The sequence below is a fragment of the Zingiber officinale genome, chromosome 10B (assembly GCF_018446385.1).
Source record: "Zingiber officinale cultivar Zhangliang chromosome 10B, Zo_v1.1, whole genome shotgun sequence".
NCBI classification, from domain to species: domain Eukaryota; kingdom Viridiplantae; phylum Streptophyta; class Magnoliopsida; order Zingiberales; family Zingiberaceae; genus Zingiber; species Zingiber officinale.
This window is the reverse complement of record NC_056005.1, coordinates 9,506,161-9,528,405: the sequence shown is the minus strand read 5'-3', so window position 1 is coordinate 9,528,405 and position 22,245 is coordinate 9,506,161. Positions and strand designations below refer to the sequence as shown.

The following is a 22,245-nucleotide window of genomic DNA, read 5'->3' as shown; positions in this document are numbered from 1 at the left end:
AGCTATAGGAGATTGATCATATAGAGCCTTAAGGATATACCCGTGGGCATATGCGAGCGCATGACATTTCCCGATTGGTTCAATCAATTTGCTGAAAGCTTGATAGGGAGGTACAACTATAGATTGGTTAGACAAGGTACACCTTGACAACCCAATCAGGAGACATTATAATTGGTCATCTAAACAAGGTTTATATTGACCGCAGCTATGATGGTAACCATCACCTCATTCGTTATGTTGACCACCACGTCATTCTTTTTGCTGACTTCTAAATTGACGCCATGTGACACCCTCTTTGAACCGGCACATCAATGTTTTATAAGGTGTTTCTTGTTCGAGGTCTTCTTCCGTTCAACTTTAAGTTAATTGCCGACGATCCAGCCTTCACCGTGATTTTAGACAAATCACCAAATAAGGATCAAAATTCTCCATTCCCTCTCACTTGATGTCCTCCCAAACATAGCGTCAGTTTAGGGGGGAAAATTGATATTTAAACTTTTAGCAAAATAGAACTTAAAGAGCCCAACTATTAAATTGTTCGAATACAGAAAATTCAAACAGACAAAATTTTCATATCAAGTTAAAAGGGCACGCCTTCGCCTTATTCATCCTCCCCGATCTCAAATGTTCTGTTCTATCCCAAGTGTTAATTAATTCTTTGCGTCAGCAGCTTCCTTCGCCCACATTGCATGAAGAAACTTAAAGAACTCGAGCACCGTCCCTCTGTCCGGCATCACCTCCTTCACGGCCTCGTGCTCGCGGAACCTCGCCGCCCACCCGTGCAGTGCCGGCGTCGTCGCCTCATCCAGCAGCTCCACGCTCAGAAACTCCTCCACCTCCTTGATCCAATTCACAAAACACCCGAACATGACGTCAAGATACGCGAGGCGATCGCCGCCAAAGAAGGCTTTCCCTTCGCTCAGCTCCACGAAGGCCTCCTCCAGAAGCAGATGCCCTGCGCGGACCCGCTCCACCGCCTCCGCCTTGCCTTCCGCTGTCGCAGCCCGTCCTATGGCGACCAACGACGGGAACAACTGTATAGCGCAGAATCATCAATTAGCAGACAAAATATAAGAGAAATTCACAGCAAAATCAACTATGTATACGGGTCTTCTCTGTTTCTGGATTTTGCACATAACGATAGACGACAAACCTTGTCATCGACGTAGAAGGTCCAGAAGCGGTGGAGAGCGCGGTGGTAGGCGTCAGCCGGGAGGATGGCGCCGCAGCCGGACTCTGGCCAGACCTCGTCGATGTACTCCACGATGACAGCCGACTCGCAGATGGGGCGGTCGTGGTGGATGAAGACGGGGATCTTCTTGTAAACGGGATTCGACTTGAGGAGCAACTCGCTCTTCTCGCCGAACTTCTCTTGCAGCAACTCGTACTCCACCTTCTTCAGGCTCAGAGTAATCATCACTCGCAGCACGTAGGGACTTAGCGGTGAACCGATGAGCTTCACGTCCGCCATTAATAACTATTACTGGATATTCTCCGAATGCCTTCGAAGGAAGAATGGTCGTGGGTCTATGAAAGGGAGATCGTGGTGGGCGTCTGAGTTATATAGTCGGCAATGGTATGACGAAGAGATGACGTCATCGGATGAGATATCAGGCAAGCGACAACGTGTTCTCGAAAATTTGACCGGCATTGAACCGATTAAAATAGTTTCCAACGTTAGGCCATCTCCATGGTAGATTTTAAAAGAGTTTTATAAAATGAAGAAAATATAAAAAAGGCATGAGATTTGTAATGTGAGCTAGTTATATTTCAAAACTATTTTTTAATTCAAAATTAATAATATGGATGGGGTTAGTAAGTAATTATGCAAAAATAATAAAAAAAAAAATATAAGATTGATAAGCTTTTATATTGATGTGCCATTAAAAAAAAAAAAAGTCTATTGAAGATGTCTCAGAATTGATGGAGTCTAGTTTTGGCCCGGAAATGAATTGGCTCGGTTTAAATGGTTAAATGGTTTGATATTACTATGGAGTGTAATATAGAATAATGCAGACAATTAAATAAATATTATAAAAATATTGAAGAAAATAAATTGATAAATTTTCGATTAGATCATTGACAATAAAAGAAGGAATTTGAAAATCTTTAAAAATAGAAAATATTTAAGATTGATATATTTATAATAAATGGAAATAAATTAAAAATCTTTAAAAATAGGAAATATATAAGTCGGGTGTATTTATAATAAATTTTTTTTAAAAATATAAAATATTTAAGACTGATATATTTGTAATAAATGAAAATAAATTAGAAAATATTTAAGATCGTTGTAATAAATTAGAGATTTGATTATACAAATACCGCATTGCAATATGAAAAAAAAAATCAATTTAACTTAGTAACAAAAATATACATAAAACATTTTATATTGAAATATTTTTCGTAACTCGTTTGATTTAAATAGTCTCAAAACACTAACGTCAAAAGAAACACAGAAATTAGAACCCTAAACCCTTACCTTGCTTATCATGGTGAATATGAATCACTAAAGCCAAGAGATCAACGATCGACACTAAAGCCAAGCCAACTCGATTACATTCGTGAGGGCATCAATTAATTCGTCATTAGCCATGGAGGAGGGGAAGCAATACAAGAGTTGAAGTGCTAGTAACAAAAAAAAAATAAAAAAATTATCCTCATGTCATGGTGTCGCAGTAAGACATCCATATTATCATCCAAATATTTACGATTTGAACCTCAACTATGATATATTTGTAAGAATTTTTCCTCCAAATGGAAAGTGTAATCAAAGGATGTTACGCTTCTAGACTGGCCACATCACACGCATTTCTCAATTTACTCTAGTGGCGGGTGGAAAACTCGATTTACTTTGATGGCGGATGGTAACCATAAAAATTTAAGGAAGACTTAAAGCATTTTTATAAAATAATTTAAAGAATTACAATATAAAAAATAAAATATTTATTTCTGATTCTTCAAAAAAAACAAGTCACTCTTTAATTTTTTTTTTCAAAAAAGTCACGATGTTTATTGTTAAAATTATAGGGGTCATTATTATCAAAGTTTCATCAAACTCGAATATACCATTATATATATATATATATATATAATCTTTTAAAATTGTTGATTAATTACTCTAATTCAAATGATAAATTGTTCTAATTTTTCAAATTGTTGATTATGTATTTATTTGTAGCTGACTATATATGTTAGTATTCTATTACATTGTGGGGGCGAAATACTTCTTTACTTTTCAATAATCTGTAACCTTCCCATAATTCACGCTTCCCATGGTGGGTAGTCATCATTATTTATTTATCAAAATAATTTTTATCTTTATTTATTCTTATCAGTTTAATACTTGATATAAAAAATTAAATTAAGTTTTTTACAAAGATGATTTTACTATTCTTACATTCATATATTATACTACACTAAAGACGGATCCATTTATATAGTTTTAATGGGATAGTTGTTCCATCTTAATTTTTAATAAGTACCCCTTATAGATATAAAATTATAAAAATATTAAAATTTTATCCTATAATAAAATAAAAATAAAGTAATACTTAAAAATTAAAAATATTTTCTATAGTTTAATTCTTATTCCTCTCTGCTCACGCAAAGTGTCTGCATAATCACTAATATTTAATAAATTTTTAGATGAACACAATACCATCAAGTTGATTTTATAATCATTTCTTCAAATCAAGAAAATAATCTCTTTGTGATTGAACAATGCTACATTGACACTTCTCAGTTTCTAATATATTTAAGGATTTTTTCTGTAATAAATAATTTAACTAAGGCCACCAGATGGATAGATTATCCATTGCAAGTATGCGGATAAAATTTGCATGGAGGCTAATCGATATATAAAATAAAATTATATATCATATATTCTAACATAGGATTTCACATTGACAAAAATTTTATTCACCCAATAATTTATAATTATTCTTATTTATAAATAAATAAATATATATATATATATATTCTAAATTTGTTTTAAATTCCATCATTTTTAATATCATGTTTATTAAAAGAAGGATTGTTAATTTCGTAATAAATCCATATTTATATAAATCTAAAATGGGCATCATTTTTCTTTCGAAAATCCATCTTTAATTTATGGAACAAAATTTTTTATCAAGAATTTTATTATAAAATTGTAAAACTAAAATTTTATTGAAAATTAAATGAATAAATTAATTTTTATTTATTAGATTTATTGACCAACTTTTCGCTAGTAATTTTTACTATCAACATAAATTTTAGATAATATTTTTAAAATCTAGACGTATTTAATGAAGAGATTTAACGATTTTCTTTAATTTTTTTTAATGATAGATTTTTATTGATTTTTTATAGAATTGTATAAAGTTGTGAAAAAAATTTATGGAGTTCTATAATTTTTTTTTAGATTTTTATAGATATTTATAAATTTTTTCATGAAAATTTATAGATTTTATAATTTAATAATATTACTTATTATCTAATACTCTCATCAAATGTGACTATCATCAAGAAAACTATTATTCTCATATGTTTTTTAATTTGAAAACTATAAAAAATAAATAACAAAAAACTAAATTAAAGTATAATTTCTTCATGATTACTTTTATCATTTTCTTTTTTATTTCACACATTTTAATATTTTTTTGTGGCAATAGGTCATTTTTACAAGAAGATAATAGATCATTTTTTCAAGACTTCTGTGCCAATCAAATAACTACTTATAGTTATCTACTACCTGACGTGAAGAAAAACTGATTATCCCATGTTGCACACTAAAAATTCATCCAACGGACAGAAAAAGAAAAATATGAGAAAGGATCAATTTCTACTATCACATATACATACAAAATACGTCCATAAATAAAATATGCACATATAAATTAGCGACCACGCAATAATCAAGGTAGTTGATGCTCATACGAGAGTGGATGCTACCAGCAGAAGATTCAAAAAAATATAAAACACAATGATTTCTTCCAAACAAACCAAAACAACAAAGTCAAAGGGTGTAATCCTAATAGATATTCACCTACTTGCGAGAGAGATCGAAGAAGAGCCAAGGAAACAGAAAGAGAGCGCTTGATTAGCAGATGAAGCTCAGATTCAACGACGGAGGAGGTCGATCTAGGAGCAAGGAAAAGGCAAAATCGTGGAGAAAGGGAAAAGAGAGGCGATGGCGACTGAAAAGTGAGAGACGTGTTAGGTCAAAGTCCATAGAACTCTCAAAAATGAATAGATGTTTTTTTTTTATTTTTTTTAAAGTTTGCGAAGGGTTTAAAAAGATAGATCTGGTATCTTAGTGGTCCCCTAATGCCGCCCCCCACAAATATGGAGGAAGGTAAATGTAAGTACACATGCATAGACATATAACGAACTTCTCCTTTTAATTTATAAAAGCTGAGAAAAGTATGTTTTCTAACATTGTCGGTCTAAGGTATTTATAAAATTTTTTCTGTTTGTAGCGTTGTCAATTCAAAAATGTGAGATTAAGAGAACTCTAGATTTTTAATTGATTCATAAAAAAAATTCTCAATAATATGTTGCAGCTAAATCTTGAACTCTAGATCATTGATTGATTAATGATTTTTTTTTAATAATATATCGAAATTGAGTCTTGAATTCTAGATACCTAATTGATATTGATGTGTTTATGAAAATTACTAATAAATTTTAAAATTTTATTTAGTGAGAAAAAAAAATATAATAAACATATAAAAAATAAAATTACTACAGAAGTATAAATGATTTTATTTTAAAAATATATTAGTTATATATCTATATTTTTTCTGGTGATATAACTCTCTCGCTTCTCCCCTACCCGTCTCTTGGTCAAGGCAAGGCTCAGGAAGGTAATACAAAACCTAACTTTTTGTTTGCACAACCGCGCGTCTCTCACGGTTGCCGCCGCGGTCGCCTGGCGCCGCCGCGGCCACCTCGCACGTCCGCTGCTGCGGCAGCCTCGAGCATCCGCCACCGTCGCTCTGTTCCGCCTCGCTCCGTCCTCAGCTGTTGCCGTGCACCAAGGGAGGACAGAGTGGGCGTGACCAACGGGAACAGTTGCAGGAAGAAGAACCGTCAAGGGAAATAGAAGGGAGGAGAGAGGCGTAGATGGGCCAAGGTACGGAACCGAGGGATAGAAGCGCGGAGCATGTTGAGAAATCAGAGAGGAGGGAGTCTGTCGAGTGTATGGAGCAGATTTTGGATCCTCAGGTTGATGTCGCCGAATTCGATTACTCGGTTGAGAATTTCTTCGCAGCAATGGACAAAATTGGCGATCTATGTGGAACGTCTGCAAAGGAGAACTTCGACTCCAGAGAGATCGAGCGCTTCTCTCCCATGGTTACCTTCCTCAAGTGAGTGCCTTTTCAATCCCGCACTGGGTTTCAGGGCTTAGCTTCTCGACTGTTATAAGTCTTTGGAGAGATGGATTAAAGAAATGAGATGCATTGTGGTTATCGAATTTGATTTTGATACTCATAACTGATACTCCTTCAAAGTATTTTTTTTTCACCATTTCTTGTTACTTTGTCAGGTAACTAATCATTGGGATCACAAATGTCTTTAGTACTTACTAAAATTCACCTTAAATGATTCTCTTATATATATATATATATATATATATATTCAAATATGGTGCTACTGGAGCCCATGGAGCAATGGTGCAATGGTTAGGCCCTTCAACGGATAACCATGGGATCTTAGGTTCGAGTCTCAACTGTGCAATGGGGATTTTCCCTTCAGTGAGAAGCGGGCCTAAGAACACTGCCCATCTAGATGGGCCTCTACGTCGAGTGCTTGCTTCCTGATTTACTCATAATCTCTACCGTAAGCTTATGTGGTGAAAATTTTGTATTCTTTGATAGAAAAACACAAACTAATAAAGAAAATCATAAACAATATAACATGATTTAACATAGCCTATGCCTACAAACAGAATCTAAGTCAAAAGCAAAATATAAAAAATAATTTAGAGAAATGGACGTCCACCCCTTATACAAGAGGTCTCTCAACCCTACCTACACTTGTCTCTCAACAATGATGGTGAAAAATAGAAAACTTCACCTCTAAAGTTCCCTTGATATAGAAGCCTCTGCTCGAGTAGAATTTAGAAAACTATCCCTTCAACAAATATTTTAGTGTCCTACAGCGTTCAAACGCACTCCCACGGTGTCTCATAGCTCCAAAATGCTCCACTGATGAGAAATTCGGAGCTCTAACATCACTATGCAAAACCATATCAAAAGCCATCCCAAATATCCTAAATAGTATTTATTTGACATAGGTTCATAGCTGGGTCTGTTAGGTCAGTATGTGGCCAAATCCATCACTAGTAACATCTCTAATATTTGAATAGACATTAGCCTTCGTTGTTATTTTTGACTTCAATTTCAATTGAACATGCTAATCTTTGGCAATGACACCATTAGTGTTTATTTATCACAGAGAGTGGAAGTATTTCTACTACGATCCAAAAATCATCAATTTTACAAGTGAACAAGTTAAAGATTTACCTAAAGATATAAGATTGCCTCAATTTTCAGCTGCTTCCGTTCCAAAGGTCGGTATAATCAGTCCTGTTCCATTTCTTTAATTCACTATCTTGTAGCAATTTAGTTCACTGAACTCAGGCATCTCTCTTACTCATGGATTAATTTTGTGCAGATGACAAGATTACCTGAGGAGACTAAGCAGTCTGACAGGTAGTCTCAGTGTTTGTCTTTAATTATTTGCCGATTTTGTTGCATTTTCTGTATGTTAATGGTGACATCTTTTTCTATGTATTTTTTAATTAATTGATCAGTAATATCTGTCACGTTTGATCTAAAGCGATATATGGGTCACTTACTAAAATGATATATCCAGAATTTTTAATTTGTCTGTATATATGAGTCACTTATAGAAGGTTAGAATCATTGTGTATTCTCTTCGCTTGGACATACAATTGCTTAATGAATTTTAGTCACAAGCAAGGAACTTATTGTATATACCATGACAGTTAGTGATTTGATTGGTATGAGATTTGTGCTAATTCATGCTGACAGACTGTATGAACCAGCATCAGGATGCCATGTTACAGACTCTGAGCTCTTTTCCTATTTTTGCTAGCAAAAATAAATTTATTAATAGTTAATATGGGTTACTATTGACAAAAGCAAGATAAAACACAAGAAATTCAGCTACTGTACCTTACTTTGATTGTAGCCCCATAGCTTCTATTAATAAGTGTGTTTTTTTTGGAGGGGGGGGGGGGTAACTTGCAAAGTTGTGTGTACACTCCTGTGCTAAGTTCAATGAAAATTTAGTTTTATATGGACTACAGCATACAGGGTTTCCTCCGGTGCAATGTCATATGGTTCATATCTGAACTTTTTCCTATTCTCTTCACATATAGTGATTAGTGGCTCTGGTTTCCTAGCAGTTTGCCTTCTTATGGGAGTTATCTTATTGATCTTTATAGGTTTTAATATTGTTCTATTTTTAAATGTATTTTTTAACCATTACTTTTGGTTACACACTGTTTCTTGATATTAGATTGGAGGACAATGGGATTTATTAAGTTTCCCTAATAGATCTCTTGGTCAACAGCCTTGGCGCAACGGTAAAGTTGTTGCCATGTGACCTAGAGGTCATAGGTTTGAGTCTCGGAAATAATTTATAGCTTGGTAAGATTGCGTACAATAGACCTTCCTCGGACCCTGCATTGGCAGGAGTTTCGTGCACGGGGTTGCCTTTTATTTGCTAGAATTTTAGTACCAAACATTGATCTATAAACCCTTGAATTTATTCAATTCTCAATATGACTTTGAGCTATTAGTTTTTGTCATCTCCATATCTAGCTTTTCTTTCCATCAATGAAAGACAATTATTTTGCATGTTGGTGGACTTGTTTGGGCTCTTGACTAGTGTCCTCGTGTTCATATCTGAACTTTTCCCATTTTCTTTGCATATAGTTGTTCTGGTTTCCTAGCAGTTTGCCTTCTTATGGGAGTTTTCTTATTGATCTCTGTAGGTTTTAATATTCTTCTATTTTTAAGCCTAATTTTTAACCATTACTTTTGGTGGGATCTATTAAGTTTCCCTGGTAGATCTCTTGGCTGGAAGTCTTGGCGCAACGGTAAAGTTGTTGCTGTGTCGAGTCTCAATAACAACCTCTTGCAAAGCTAGACTATTTCCCGGACCTACATTGGTGGGAGCTTCGTGCACTGAGTTGCCCTTTATTTGCTGGAATTTTATTACCATACATTGATCTATAAACCCTTGAATTTAATCAATTCTCAATATGACTTTTAGCTATTAGTTTTTGTCATCTCCATATCCCACTTTTCTTTCCATTAATGAAAGACAATTATTTTGCAGCAATGACTTCATTTTGCATGCTGGTGGACTTGTTTGGGCTCTTGACTGGTGTCCCCGTAATCAGGAACAACAAGGACAGGAGGACTGCAAAATTAAATGTGAGGTATCCTTTTTATGCTTGTTCTTTTTATGACTTTATATATTTAGTTCAGTTGTTAATGACTTCATTCTGCACTCATGTTAATTGGATTAATGGTTCTTCATTATTTTGCTATTATTTTAATGAAAAAAATGATTTTGGATTAGTATTATAGTGAATTACATTGCCATCCATCATCTCAGTTATTCCTTCCCTTCAATGTGTTGCCTTTTCTTGGCAGCTGAGAAAACGCTGATTATATCCGAGTTATTGTTCCCTGTTCAGTTTCTTGTATTTCATTTTAACTAATCTCATATGAGCTATACCACATATGCACTTATGAACTCTTGGGATCCTTCCCTTTGCAAGCTCAATTCTTGTTAATCACCAATTGCTTTCATGGATTTCTCTTGTTTGCACTACTATTATGGCATTTAATTTCCCATGATACTTTACAATAGTAACAACAAATTTATGGTGAAGCTACATCTCACATATTTTAGTTTTACTAAAATATCTGTAAGAGGCTTCTGTACTTAATGAATAGTAAATTTAAGATACTAAAACTTTTAGTTATAAAAAATCACGTCCATCAATCTTAACTATCATTCCTTTATTATGGTGAAGCTACATCTCACATATTTTAGTTTTACTTAACACCTAATTTAATGTCTCTTGCACAATTTAAACTTCAATTTTAATCTATTCACACTCATGAACTAGCATAATATCACAGGCAACTAACATACACTTTGAGATTTTTCTTGGAATATGATTAGTGTTCATCTAGTACTAATGTAAAAGGATAGAGAGCTAGAACTTTGTTATATGAAAATCATTTGTCACTCTCCTAAAAATAGTAACACTAGTAACTACACTATGATACATATTGTTTAGCATATTAATATGATCACTAGATATTTTTTTTCCTAAAATCATATGCAAATTCTGTTTCTTTCTCTGTATTTTTTCATTAGTTGTTTATCAAATAAATAGCATCTTTTATAAATGATTTTGTGGACCTTTTATTTAACAAATTGAAATAATTTTTCTAAAGTGATGAATGATGATCACATAAATACACTTTATATATTCCTGCATAACACATGTACTATGCGGTGATTCCACTACATACAAACTACTTGCACAAGTTTCAAAATATTGACGCTAGTAAAAGTCTTAGAGCGAGTTTGAAGTCTGAATTTCAGTGTGTCAAGATGGCCTTTTTTATGTGTAGAATTCCTATCAATATTATTACTTAGATTCAAACATTAAACAACAAACAACCAAGGAAATTAATAAAAATCATAGGATTTGTTTTACTTTCTTTTACACAACTCCCATTATTGTATGTTTCAAGGATTGAAACAATATTTTTAAGGTTTATTATGAAAATTATTATATATTTTGAAATTCACTCTAGCAGCTTTGAACATTCAAGACTCTCCAGATTGATTTACCTAAGCCAACTCAATAAGAAGGCCATAATGGTAATTGGACTATGATAAAAAAATACAAGTGCATCACCAACTAAAAACAAACTGTGACGTGCTAAATCGGAAAGCATTTTGGTATATTTTGCATCTTTGGTATATTTTGCATCTTTTTTATGACTTGAAGAAATACACACTAGTAGTCTGATTCTTGAGTGGCACAAATGACTCAAGTTTACAAAGCTAGGTTGACTGATGGGGGCCTTCTTCTAAAATAAAATTGAACAACTATGGGCAAGGTTAGCTCCAGTAGCTTCCTAGGGTGCTATTGTTGATGGCAACTTTGGGGGTCAAATTAAAGTTTAGCAAGTTTGTTGAATATTGACTAACTCTGATAAATGGGATCTTCCAGTTGACCAGTATATCAGGGGGTATGTAATGTGATACTAATTGATTATTGTTTTTTCCTGTTTCTCTAGTATTCTACGGATTTCCTGTCAAATGGCTTGAAGCTGTCAGGTCATGAGTAGATTAGGAGCAGGAATGCTAATGTAAAAAAGAGAATATATTTGATACTACTAATTAATGATTATGTGGTTCAAGATGCATATAAATTTTATTCTATATTTATGCATGACAGACTACAGATCTTTTTTTTTCTTTGTCAAGCAGTATCTTGCTGTTGCTGCTCACCCTTCTACTTCTGCCTATCACAAGATAGGTGCTCCTTTGCTTGGTAGAGGTGTGATTCAAATTTGGTGTCTCTTGAATTGTGATGAAGATATTGAGATCCCCTTAATGAGAACCCAAGGTCGGGGAAGAACAAGAAAGGAACCTGTCAAGCCAAAGTCAGGCACAGGCAAACCTCGAGGAAGACCTCGAAAGAAACCTGTTGAAGAAAAGCCAACCGCTCCGAGACCCCGGGGGAGACCTAGGAAAAGACCGGTTTCTTCAAGTGATGAAGAATATACTTTCACAGGATCCAAGAAGTTGCTAGGTACACTTGATCAGAATGGTTTGAAGGACTTATCTCTACTAAATCCTTTAGTGAGTCCAGAAAGAAGTTTAGCAGAAACTTCAATTAGTGAGACTGTAACATCTACTAGAAAGTCCAGAAGGGTACCTAAGAAAAATACTCTGGGCACAGTTGATCTAGATAGCGAGGAAGAACCATCTAGTATCTCGAATGGGAATGGGGGCACATCTGATTTGGTTGGGTATTCCTGTGTTGATTCCAGATGCACTTCTTCAACAATGAACTTGTCTTTTTCATCTTCTATAAAGTGCACAGAACAACTTATGCAACCAAGGAGGAGAGGAAGGCCCAGAAAGAAACCAATGCTAAGTGCATCTGTTTCTGCAGCATCATGTCTTGCATTAAGTACTGGTGACACTGTACAGTGTTCTTCAAAGGAACCTAGCGCTGTAGATGGGAAGGAATTATCTGCATCCTGCAACAATGTTATTATGACACAGGATAATGCACTGTCTTTGACTGGGCCACAAGTCAATTCATTATCTTTGCATGATTCTGTTCCTGAAAAATATAACGTGACAGATACTCAAGCAAAGCGTCGGGGAAGACCTAGGAAGAAACTTGCTTTTAGTGTGCCAGAGCCTAGGGGAACATCTGGGGATAAACATGCCCATAATGACAATTTTGCTTCACCGTCTGTAGCTCCATCTGAAACTGAAGTCACTGTACTGCCATACCTAAGTAGACTTGAAAGCTCCATGACAGTAGAGAATGCCTTATCTTCCTCTACTGAACCACATAACAAATCAGCAGATGCACAATGTAAAGGGGAAACTATCCAAGCAAAGAGTAGAAAGAGACCAGTTTTGAAGTTGGATACATTCGATCTGGTAAAGTGTACTGAACTGACAAAAGATACAGATGAGACATGTAGAACTATTAATAAATATCAAGAAGAGTTGAATTCTGTATCATTTGGTATCAAACAAAGCGGAGAAGATAACAAAAAGAATGAAGAAAGGTGTGGGGTTGAGAATCCGGTCTCGTCTGATTTTTGTAGAGACCAGAAGCTACCAGATGATTGTTCGCCGAACCAAGAAAATCATTCTGAAAATTCAATCCCCCTAGAAAAGACTATATCTAAAGAGGAAACAGTTTGCTCTTCTATTGCACAAGGCCTTACTTTGCCGAGGGTAGTGTTTTGTTTGGCACACAATGGAAAAGTTGCATGGGATGTGAAATGGAGGCCAACAAATGGGAATACCACTAGCAAAGAATGTATGGGATATCTAGCAGTATTGCTGGGAAATGGTTCTCTGGAAGTGTATGCCAATAATTTGACTTGATCATTTTTTTCATCATTTATCTTAAGTCAATATCTTATTGTCCTTCTCTCTCTTCTGATGTTCCTTTTTCATTTCTTCTTTTGAAGCAGGTGGGAAATTCCTCTGCCTGGGATGGTCAAAACTTTATTTACTTCTAAAAATGAGAAAGGTACAGATCCTCGTTTTTTAAAATTAACACCTTGGTTCAGATGCTCAACGGTGAAACGTGGAGATAGGCAAAGGTAGACTGTTATGACATCCCAACTAACCAAATATTTGTTGCTAATTTAAAAATGTCAGTTTGATGCTTTATTAACTTTTGGGCTCTCTCTTCATGTCTAAGCATTGCATTTTATCTTTTCTTTTTCAGCATTCCTTTGTCCATGGAGTGGTCACCAGCTTTCCCCCACGATCTAATTTTAGCTGGATGCCATGATGGGACGGTAATAGGAATAACATTTTACTGCATGCATTTTTCCATTACATTTCATTTATAAATTGAACATTGAAATGGTAATCTATATTTGTGTTCAAACTTCAGTCTTCTTTGGTAGATTATCTTGAACCTTTAAGCTTAATTTACTTGGTAGTTAGTTCTGGTTTTATAGTGACACTACGTAAGTTGCATTTGAATCTTGAATTTTAAAACTTCTATAATGGTTATCTTCTTTTGCTTAGCTGTTTCAATGGGAACTGAAGTAGCTATTATACTTTCAGGTCCTCGTATGGAAATTTTCCACACAATGTTCCACTCAAGGTATTAAACATGGTTATGTGATTTTAAGTTTTGTTCCATGTTACATGCTACAACAAGTTGGGTTATGTCTGCTAAAAGATATCTGAAAAACTTACAAGGAGTATATAAATCATATTGGATTTGTGTCTTTTTTCTGGACAATTTTTTTTTTCTCCGAACAAATGACTAGCTATTGAGTTTAAAAATGACTTGTTAAATTCTGTTCTCTGCTCTGGAATTTTTTAAGATTCTCTCTGATTGCAGCATGATTGATAGTCCCTCAATCCAGCTTACATTATCTTGGAAATATCATAATGAGAATGAACATGAGGATTGTATTGTTCCTCTGTCCAAATACAAGAAATCTTAGTGCCTTTGATAAAACATTTTCCAAAAACTCTAAATTTTACCATTTTAATCTTTTAGCAGCAACAATATTTAGTTCCCAAACTCAAATATTTTTTGACAGATGCCAGGCCCTTGCTTTGTTTCGTGGCAGATTCTGCCCCTATAAGAGCTCTCGCTTGGGCTCCAGAGACAAGGTACTCAGTAGTTTAATTAGTTCTTTTAGATTCTATATTTCCCCAGCAGAACTCTGATCTCTTTAAACTTATGGAATTGTTTGATATTTTAATTATCTTTGACAGGAAACACTACTCATGGTTAAAAAATTGATATTTGAAAGTTTCAAATGTTTTTTTATGCTGGCAACTTGGTCTTCTATTGTTTAAAGTTAGTGCAATCATGGTTTAAAATTTCGAACCGTGCCGAGGTTTCGGTCTCAGGTCGGAACGATACGGTTTCGGTATCGTATCGTGCCGTGCCGATATAGTTTCGGTATTTTTTATTTATCTATAATAATGATAAGATAAATATGTTTATTGTGTATATAAAAATAAGTTGTATATTGATTTATTATAAGTTCTCAATTATTGAATAATTTAATATTGTTAGAAAAAATAATTAAAAATAATTTTATTTAAATAGAATTGATATATCAATAATTCAAATTAAAATGGAAGTATCTATAATAATAATAATAATAATAATAATAATTAATACAAGATATTATTTTATATTAATAATAATTATATAAATTAACTATTTATTCATTTAATTAATTATTAATTAAATAATATATATTTTAAATAGTAAAAAATATCAAGTAAAAAAATTTTAAAAAAAATTTAAAAAAATCAGAATATAAATAGAATTTATTAGAATTTTTTTACATTTTTTAAAAATTTAAATGAAATTTAAAATAATAAAAATATATTAGAATATAAATAAGAATTATTATATATTTTTTAAAAATTTTAAATGAAATTTAAAATATTATTTTTCAGTATATTAATTAATAAAATTTATTTAATTTATTTTAATTTTAAATATATTTTTTAGATATTTTATTAGGATAATTTAACTAGGTTTATAAAAGCCTTTTCGTAATATCACACATCCTCCTTGGGAATTGTCTAAATTAATAAATAAAATAAATAATTATTAAAAATAGAAAAGAATGCGTGCAGAGATCGCGCCCGCCCGCGATCGATCATCGCGATCTCGCGGGGGCGTCCGGCGGCGCTGGAAGGGTCGCCGTCGCCGGAGCGTCCGGCGACCGGCGCCGACGGAGGCGTCCTGCGTCTCCTCCGGCGCCGCCGAGACGGGGACGCCTCCCGTGCCGGTTTCGGCCACCCGGCGGAACGGTAAAAACCGACCGTGCCAGGCGGCACGAAACAGCATTTCAAACCTTGAGTGCAATAGATGGATATCTTTTATCACTACAGTACAACCTTAGAGAACTATGCCATATTGCTAGAGACTTAATGAGCGGAGATTTAACCTGGGCTGGAACAACATATGTATCATTCACTTTTGGAATTCAACATCTACCATGCTCATTTTTCATGCCTATTTAAGGTGGGATCATCTGATTCATTATTCACTACTTTTGTATCATTCATTATTCATCGGAATGCTAGTCACACTTCCCTTCTAGTGAGCTAGCTATCTACTGATGCTCTGCTCTGTTGAGCTCTCTAATCCAGCCCACTTTTGACTAAGATTAAATAAAAGAAGAAAAGCTCCAGTGTAGCATAACTAAGCAAGTTTCCTCAGTAGAACCCTACCATTTCTTTCCCTCTTCTGATCAGGCTCCAAATTGGAAAGAATAGACATGTACAAGTGTGCACTTACCTCATAGTGTAGGTAGGTCAAACAGGAAGTCAAATGAGGAAGGTTGTGGGAGTAGGAGAATCCACCTACTAATGGACAATTGATCCTTGAGATTGATTATCCAATTGGCATCCAAATATTCTTCTAACAATGTTGGAAACCCTCCTTTTAAGGTTATCATCATACCTTTGATTGCATTGTAATTGGAATGTCTATTGCTAATATATCTACTTAAGCTTTACACTGCAGAAGGATATCAAACCTAGTACAAGTTTTGACTCACGTAATGCATCTAATCACCTTTGACTACACATCCTTATACTGCAGAAGTAACTTTTAGTGCCAGACCAATGATTGATCAGTATCGTACTTATTGTTTCATCTTCTTTTTTTGCTAAGCGATATAGCCATTAATGCAGTTGCTTATTGTACAGTCATGCAAAGAGTGAGAATGTGTTTGTGACTGCTGGAAATGAAGGATTGAAGTTTTGGGATTTACGGTATGTTTGCTCATCATCTTTTAGTATTACATCTCTAGGTCTCTGGCCATTCTTTAGTTAAACTTCTTATTAAGATGATAGGATCACATGTAACTGATGATGATCATCTTATCTTTCATAAGCGTGTAGGAATGTTTATTGCACCTAAGAAAATTTCTCTTTTATGCCTTGGATGATGTTTTTAATCTATATGATAGTTTACTTTCAAGAGTATTTGTTGTAAACACACTACTGTACATTTCAAACTATTTTCTTTTATTGTGAATAATCATTGTATGGTAATTTAGTATTATAGTTGGTCTTAACTACTGGTTCTTAGTTGGTCAGACTTGTTTGAAGGGATTCTCATGTTACATAATGAAAATCGGTAAATGTTGTAACGGTGCAATCTCACAAATGGTAGATGCATGCAAATATCTAAGACTAATTTCATATTACTTAATTGATTAGTCTATTCTTTTCTTATATTTTTTATGATCTATGAAATGATATAAGCATCTAGATTTAGACCCGATCATAGTTCGGAACTACCAGTTCGATGGTTCTTAAACGTTAATCCTTAACCTTAACCCTCCAAGACGGTTACAGTTCGTGAACCGCCAGTTCATGGTTTGGTTCACGATTCACGATGGTCAAAGACGGTTCAAGATTATTATTATTTTTTTAAAAAAATATTTTAAAATTATAAATTTATAAAAAATTCAATGGTTGGAAGCGACCTATTGACGGTTATAATTCTGGATCGAGTTTATATATATATATATATATATATTGTTAAATAAATTTTATTTCTTTTTCATAAAAAAAATATTATTTAAGTTAAATAATTTTTATAAAAAATGTTATTTTTTTATAAATTCAATATTAAATAAATAAAATAAAATCATTGAGTAATTAAGAAAGTTAAATAAGATTCATAAATTTAATAAGTTAAAGATAGAATAATCCTGCATAAATAAATTGTGAATTAGCTTTAATACAAAGAATACTCCTACATCAAAACTTCAATGCAAATAGGTTAAAAAGTTAGTTTAAATAGATAGGTAGAATAGTCCCATATCAAAGAATTCAAGTCAAATGTGTAAAAAAAATAGTTTAAATAGAAAGGTAGAATAGCTTAATTGAACCACACCATTAATACAACTTAAATATTATAAATATATTTTAAAAAATTAAAAAAACTTGCCGAACCGGCGGTTAACCGCCGGTTCTGCAGTTTTTAATCGGCCCAGTGTTATGGTTCTGGCTAGCAACTAGGTCAACACATACCTGATGGGTACTTAACAACCACCTGACAACCGGGTCAACGGGTATCGGGCCCGTTGTCTAGTTTGGATCCGGCCTGGGATTATGCGGTTCTTATTGGGCTGGAACCGTAACCGGCTCAGTCCCCTGCCTGGCTGGTTATGGTTCTGGCTTGGCAACTAGGTCAACACGTACCCTATGGGTACTTGGCAACCGAGTCAATGGGTATCCGGCCTGTTGTCCGGTTCGGACCTGGCCTGGGATCAGGCCTATCTGGCTTGACTGGTTTTTGAAGCAATATTCAATGACTTGGTACAAATTGAACATTTTGGCCTTCAATATTATTCTGGTATCAACAAGATTAATGCTTTATTGTACAATCTATAAACTATTGTGATTTCAAGTTATGCTTATAATTGAGAAAGATAACTGGTTAAGTTTGGGCAGTTATGAGGGCTTTCATCATATGAAAGTCATCAAATAGATGATCAGAGTTGACACTTATGTCCCACTAATGACAGGTAGTGCCATAAGGCTCATTAATGTACTTACAAAAATTCAAGTAAATTTTCTCATTTTATATAGTTGCATTGTTTCTAGGAATGACTGCTTTCCCAACTTATATGGTATAAAAAGAAGCTTCCCTTTTAATAAGCTTCAACTTCAATTTTTTGAATTAAAATGATTTCTCTGCCAATAGCATATGACGTGTGCAATGTTACATGTTAGTTGTGCCCCAAGTTTTTTTTTTGCTCATAACTTTGAGTTATATATTTTTGTTGATTTACTTAAACATAGTTTGTCATGGTAAAAACATTTGTAACTGAGTATTGGTAATGCATATGAAAAAAGGTGCAATAAAAAAATAATTTTAGGGTGAAAATTACATTAATGTACCATGTATTTCTCTTTCTTACATCATATTAAGTTCTCTAACTCAAGTTCTGTTGAATGGTTGTCTCCTGTAGCGATCCATACCGTCCATTATGGGAACTTAATCCTATACAAAGAGCAGTACTCAGTCTTGATTGGGTAAAAGACCCGAGGTGATTTTTTATTTTTATGCAATGTAGTAATATAATTTTTAGATTTTCTGATGTTTTTCTCTTTATTGTAGCTGCCATGAATGCTACTTATGATATCACATTTTTTTTCCATATTGTTTCAATCCATAGTGTAGCCAACATATATGGTTGATTCAGGAAATGTTACGTAGCATTTCTGTGCTTTGGGTAATGCATAACTAGATCAGATAAGTGTTTAGGGACTACAGATTACCCAGATAAATGTTTGGGGACTACAGATTACCCTCTTGTGCATAGCACATGCATCATTTTTTAAAAGAAAATGAAGGAACAAACTGTAAAACTCATTTTGATTCTATGGAAGAAGCACAGGAAAATACTCCATCTTTACAGGCACATCTCCACATACTCGACCAGTATAGAAACAATTACATTAACACCAGTACAGAAACAATTTCATCACTGCCACCCTTGAGTCGCTACAACTACAGCACAATTCAAAACCTTATGCACAACCCAAGATTGCATAGTCTAAAGTTTTGCTACAGTCTAAAAATGGAAATTTGTATCAACAGAACATATGCCATGATAGAACAATCAAGGAAAGATGCAAGATCTGTAGGGTGCCCAGTGTTTGGAAGCTGAAAAGAGCAACATACAATGGACACACAATATTAATAAGGTGTAAATAGTACGCCAAATTTAAGATGAGCATTGGTTGTTATCTTCACTCCTACCAACCCAAGAAACATCGAAAAATGATTCTTTCCCTCACTCTTGCGTTATAGCACCACAGTTGTAATTGCTTATTATTCAGATGCAATATAGTATCAATACTAAAACTTGAGTCCTCAAAAATAACTCCACACATGGTCCTCCATAAAGAATAAAGTTACTTGGATGATGATGTTTTACAATAGACTAACTGATCTTGAAAGAATTAAGGAGAACAAAATAACAAGCTTTCCATCCCAGTTATTTGAGGATGACTACTTGAATCTTATCTCACTCTTGAACTCTATGTTAGGTTACATCCCTAGTAATATTCATATCTTTTAAATGATTCTTTGTCATGTTAAATACAGAATCTTAGTCCATCTCTAGCCCCTCACATCTTCAAGTCTAGTCTACTTTTTTTGGGAGATAATATAGTGATTCATACAACCAACAAAATACATTGAAGTCATATATAAGGTATTAAATTATCAACTGATTATTTTTACATTAGGTGCTATATGCAACAAATTTTCTATATATACCTTACTAGCAACATTGTGTTCTTTAAAATGAAATTAATTTGATTATTATTAATCATATATAAATATACAGTATAATATTATTGATTCACATGTAACACAATGCCCAAGTGATTTAGTGGATAAATGTATTCTGAGTTCTGAGGCCATGCTTCTTTTGCAGATGTATAGTCATGGGGCTTGATGATGGAACTATGAGGATCCTCAGCTTGTGCAATGCAGCAAATGATGTTCCTGTTTCTGGGCAACCCTTTGCTGGTTCAAAGTATCAGGGACTTCATAGCTTCTCATTCTCACTATTCGCAATTTGGAGTGTTCATGTCTCAGAATCTACTGGTATCAACAATAATTATGTTTTATAGATATGGATCCCAGTTACTAGCAACATTTGAGGCATAGATTTTTTTTTTGCATTTTATTTTTTTTTACATGGATATGAACTGAAAGTAACTCTTGGTAATGCCTTTTGGATTGGCCTCCAGCAAGATAACTATAACAACCTTCCTTTGTCTTTTGGTTCTAATGGGAACTTCTAGTTCCATCCATGTCAAACTGACTATTTACTTGCCTATAATTGTTGATGCTGTAATGATTATTTGTGAGATTATGGGGAAAGCTATGCTCTTGATATGATGATAATGTATAGACATGTTTTATATCCACCTATTTACTTTAGTTATCTGGTTTATAGAGACAATAATTAAAAAAGTATACTCACTATTGGTTACTTTCATTCATTGTATGACCTAAATTAGCTACTATAAAGCATTGTGATTGGCATGTTTAGGCTCATTAATTGTTGAAGTCTCCTCTTCTCTGGATCTTCCATGTTTTTTTGTTCGAAGCATTTTCAAATTGTTTTAACTGTAACTTGTTTATCATTAATGTATAGGTTTTGTTGCTTACTGCTGTGCAGATGGTCGTACAATTCGCTTCCAGGTGACTTGCATTAACTGTGGAGCCTCACAGTTTATGCCTACATCTTGATTAAATGTGCAAAATAGTTTTTTAACATTTTTGGCTTTGTTCTTCATCATTAGCTTACTACTAGGTTTGTGGACAAAGATCCTAGTCGAGGGCGTACACCTCATTTTCTCTGTGGTTCACTCCTAGAAGAGAATGGTTCTCTTAAGATCTACACTCCGTCATCTGCACCACTTCAACAGGTTCCAGTTCCACGAAAGAAATCTTCTAAGGGCTTGGGGACTGCAAACAGCGGCGCCCAGTTAGCCTTTGATAATGAACAGACAGAACTAGCACTTTCTCAAATTTCAGGTACAAAGCAAAGAAAAAAATATATCTTCTGGTCGACTAGCTTTTTTGGTATTTATTCTCATTTTCAAGCATCATGTTCGTCAGGTGATGGTGCTGTTCTATCCATATGTAGCGCTGCTCAGGCTCCACAGATAAAGGCCACACAGAAATCCAGAGACAATAAAAAGAAAAACGAACCAGGCCAAATGACAAATCAGTTGACCATAGCTAATAAAGGGCAAGGGCTATCAGTTAAAAGCAAGACCAAAACTAAAGGATCCGAAGAAGAGTTTCAAGTATTCCCTCCAAAAATTTTGGCCATTCATAGAGTGAGGTGGAACAAGAACAAGGGGAGCCAAAGATGGTTGTGTTATGGAGGAACTGCTGGAATCCTCAGATGCCAACAGATTCCTTTGGTGTAGCTTATTTTCACAAACAAGTCAACTTCAGAAGTTTATTTCTGGTGAGAAACCCTTGTTGCAAGACATCCGCCTCCCATTTCAAAGGTCTGTTTATTGTATTAGCCAACTCATTCTCAGCTAGATGGTTGTCAGTTAATCCTTTTTTAAGCTTTATGTCCAATACATAATTAGATACAATCTAAAGTACTCACATAACTAGATGGTTGCAGCCTCTTGATTTGAACCTATCTGTGACTCTGTCATGGAATCTCCTATCACGAGGACTGAAGGGATAGTCTTCAAATTCACAGTTTCCTGGAAGATCAATTCAGCACTTCAAGGAACACCTTGGCACTGCTTTGTGTCAAAATAAGTGGTGCTGTCTAATCCTCCTAAGGAGGAGATTCTTGGTGTTACCTTTTGTCAAAGTTCCTGGACCCTCCTTTATCGTGGTTATTCTACAGCTCACTGATGTTTATA

At 34.3% G+C, this 22,245-nt stretch overlaps 2 protein-coding genes across 5 annotated transcripts; one reads left to right on the top strand and one right to left on the bottom strand.

The window, feature by feature from the left end:
* Positions 1-600: 600 nt before the first annotated feature.
* LOC122030330 (glutathione S-transferase U17-like) lies at positions 601-1,496 on the bottom strand. Its single transcript, XM_042589537.1, has 2 exons — positions 1,154-1,496; positions 601-1,034 (listed from the first exon to the last, which is right to left on the bottom strand). The coding sequence occupies exons 1-2, from the start codon at positions 1,469-1,471 to the stop codon at positions 651-653; spliced, it is 702 nt and encodes a 233-aa protein (XP_042445471.1). The 5' UTR covers positions 1,472-1,496; the 3' UTR covers positions 601-650.
* Positions 1,497-5,804: 4,308 nt separating this feature from the next.
* On the top strand, positions 5,805-22,014 carry LOC122028749. Of its 4 annotated transcripts, none has more exons than XM_042587617.1 (16): positions 5,805-6,356; positions 7,447-7,561; positions 7,666-7,703; positions 9,361-9,463; positions 11,545-13,172; positions 13,284-13,415; positions 13,544-13,616; positions 13,891-13,930; positions 14,379-14,451; positions 16,519-16,584; positions 18,798-18,875; positions 20,274-20,446; positions 21,003-21,049; positions 21,151-21,385; positions 21,470-21,870; positions 21,996-22,014. In XM_042587617.1, the coding sequence occupies exons 1-15, from the start codon at positions 6,112-6,114 to the stop codon at positions 21,784-21,786; spliced, it is 3,363 nt and encodes a 1,120-aa protein (XP_042443551.1). In that variant the 5' UTR covers positions 5,805-6,111; the 3' UTR covers positions 21,787-21,870; positions 21,996-22,014. The 4 variants fall into 4 exon arrangements, with proteins under 4 accessions (XP_042443551.1, XP_042443549.1, XP_042443550.1 ...); XM_042587615.1 differs by having other exon boundaries at positions 13,281-13,415; XM_042587616.1 differs by having other exon boundaries at positions 13,281-13,415; positions 21,986-22,002.
* Positions 22,015-22,245: the final 231 nt, after the last annotated feature.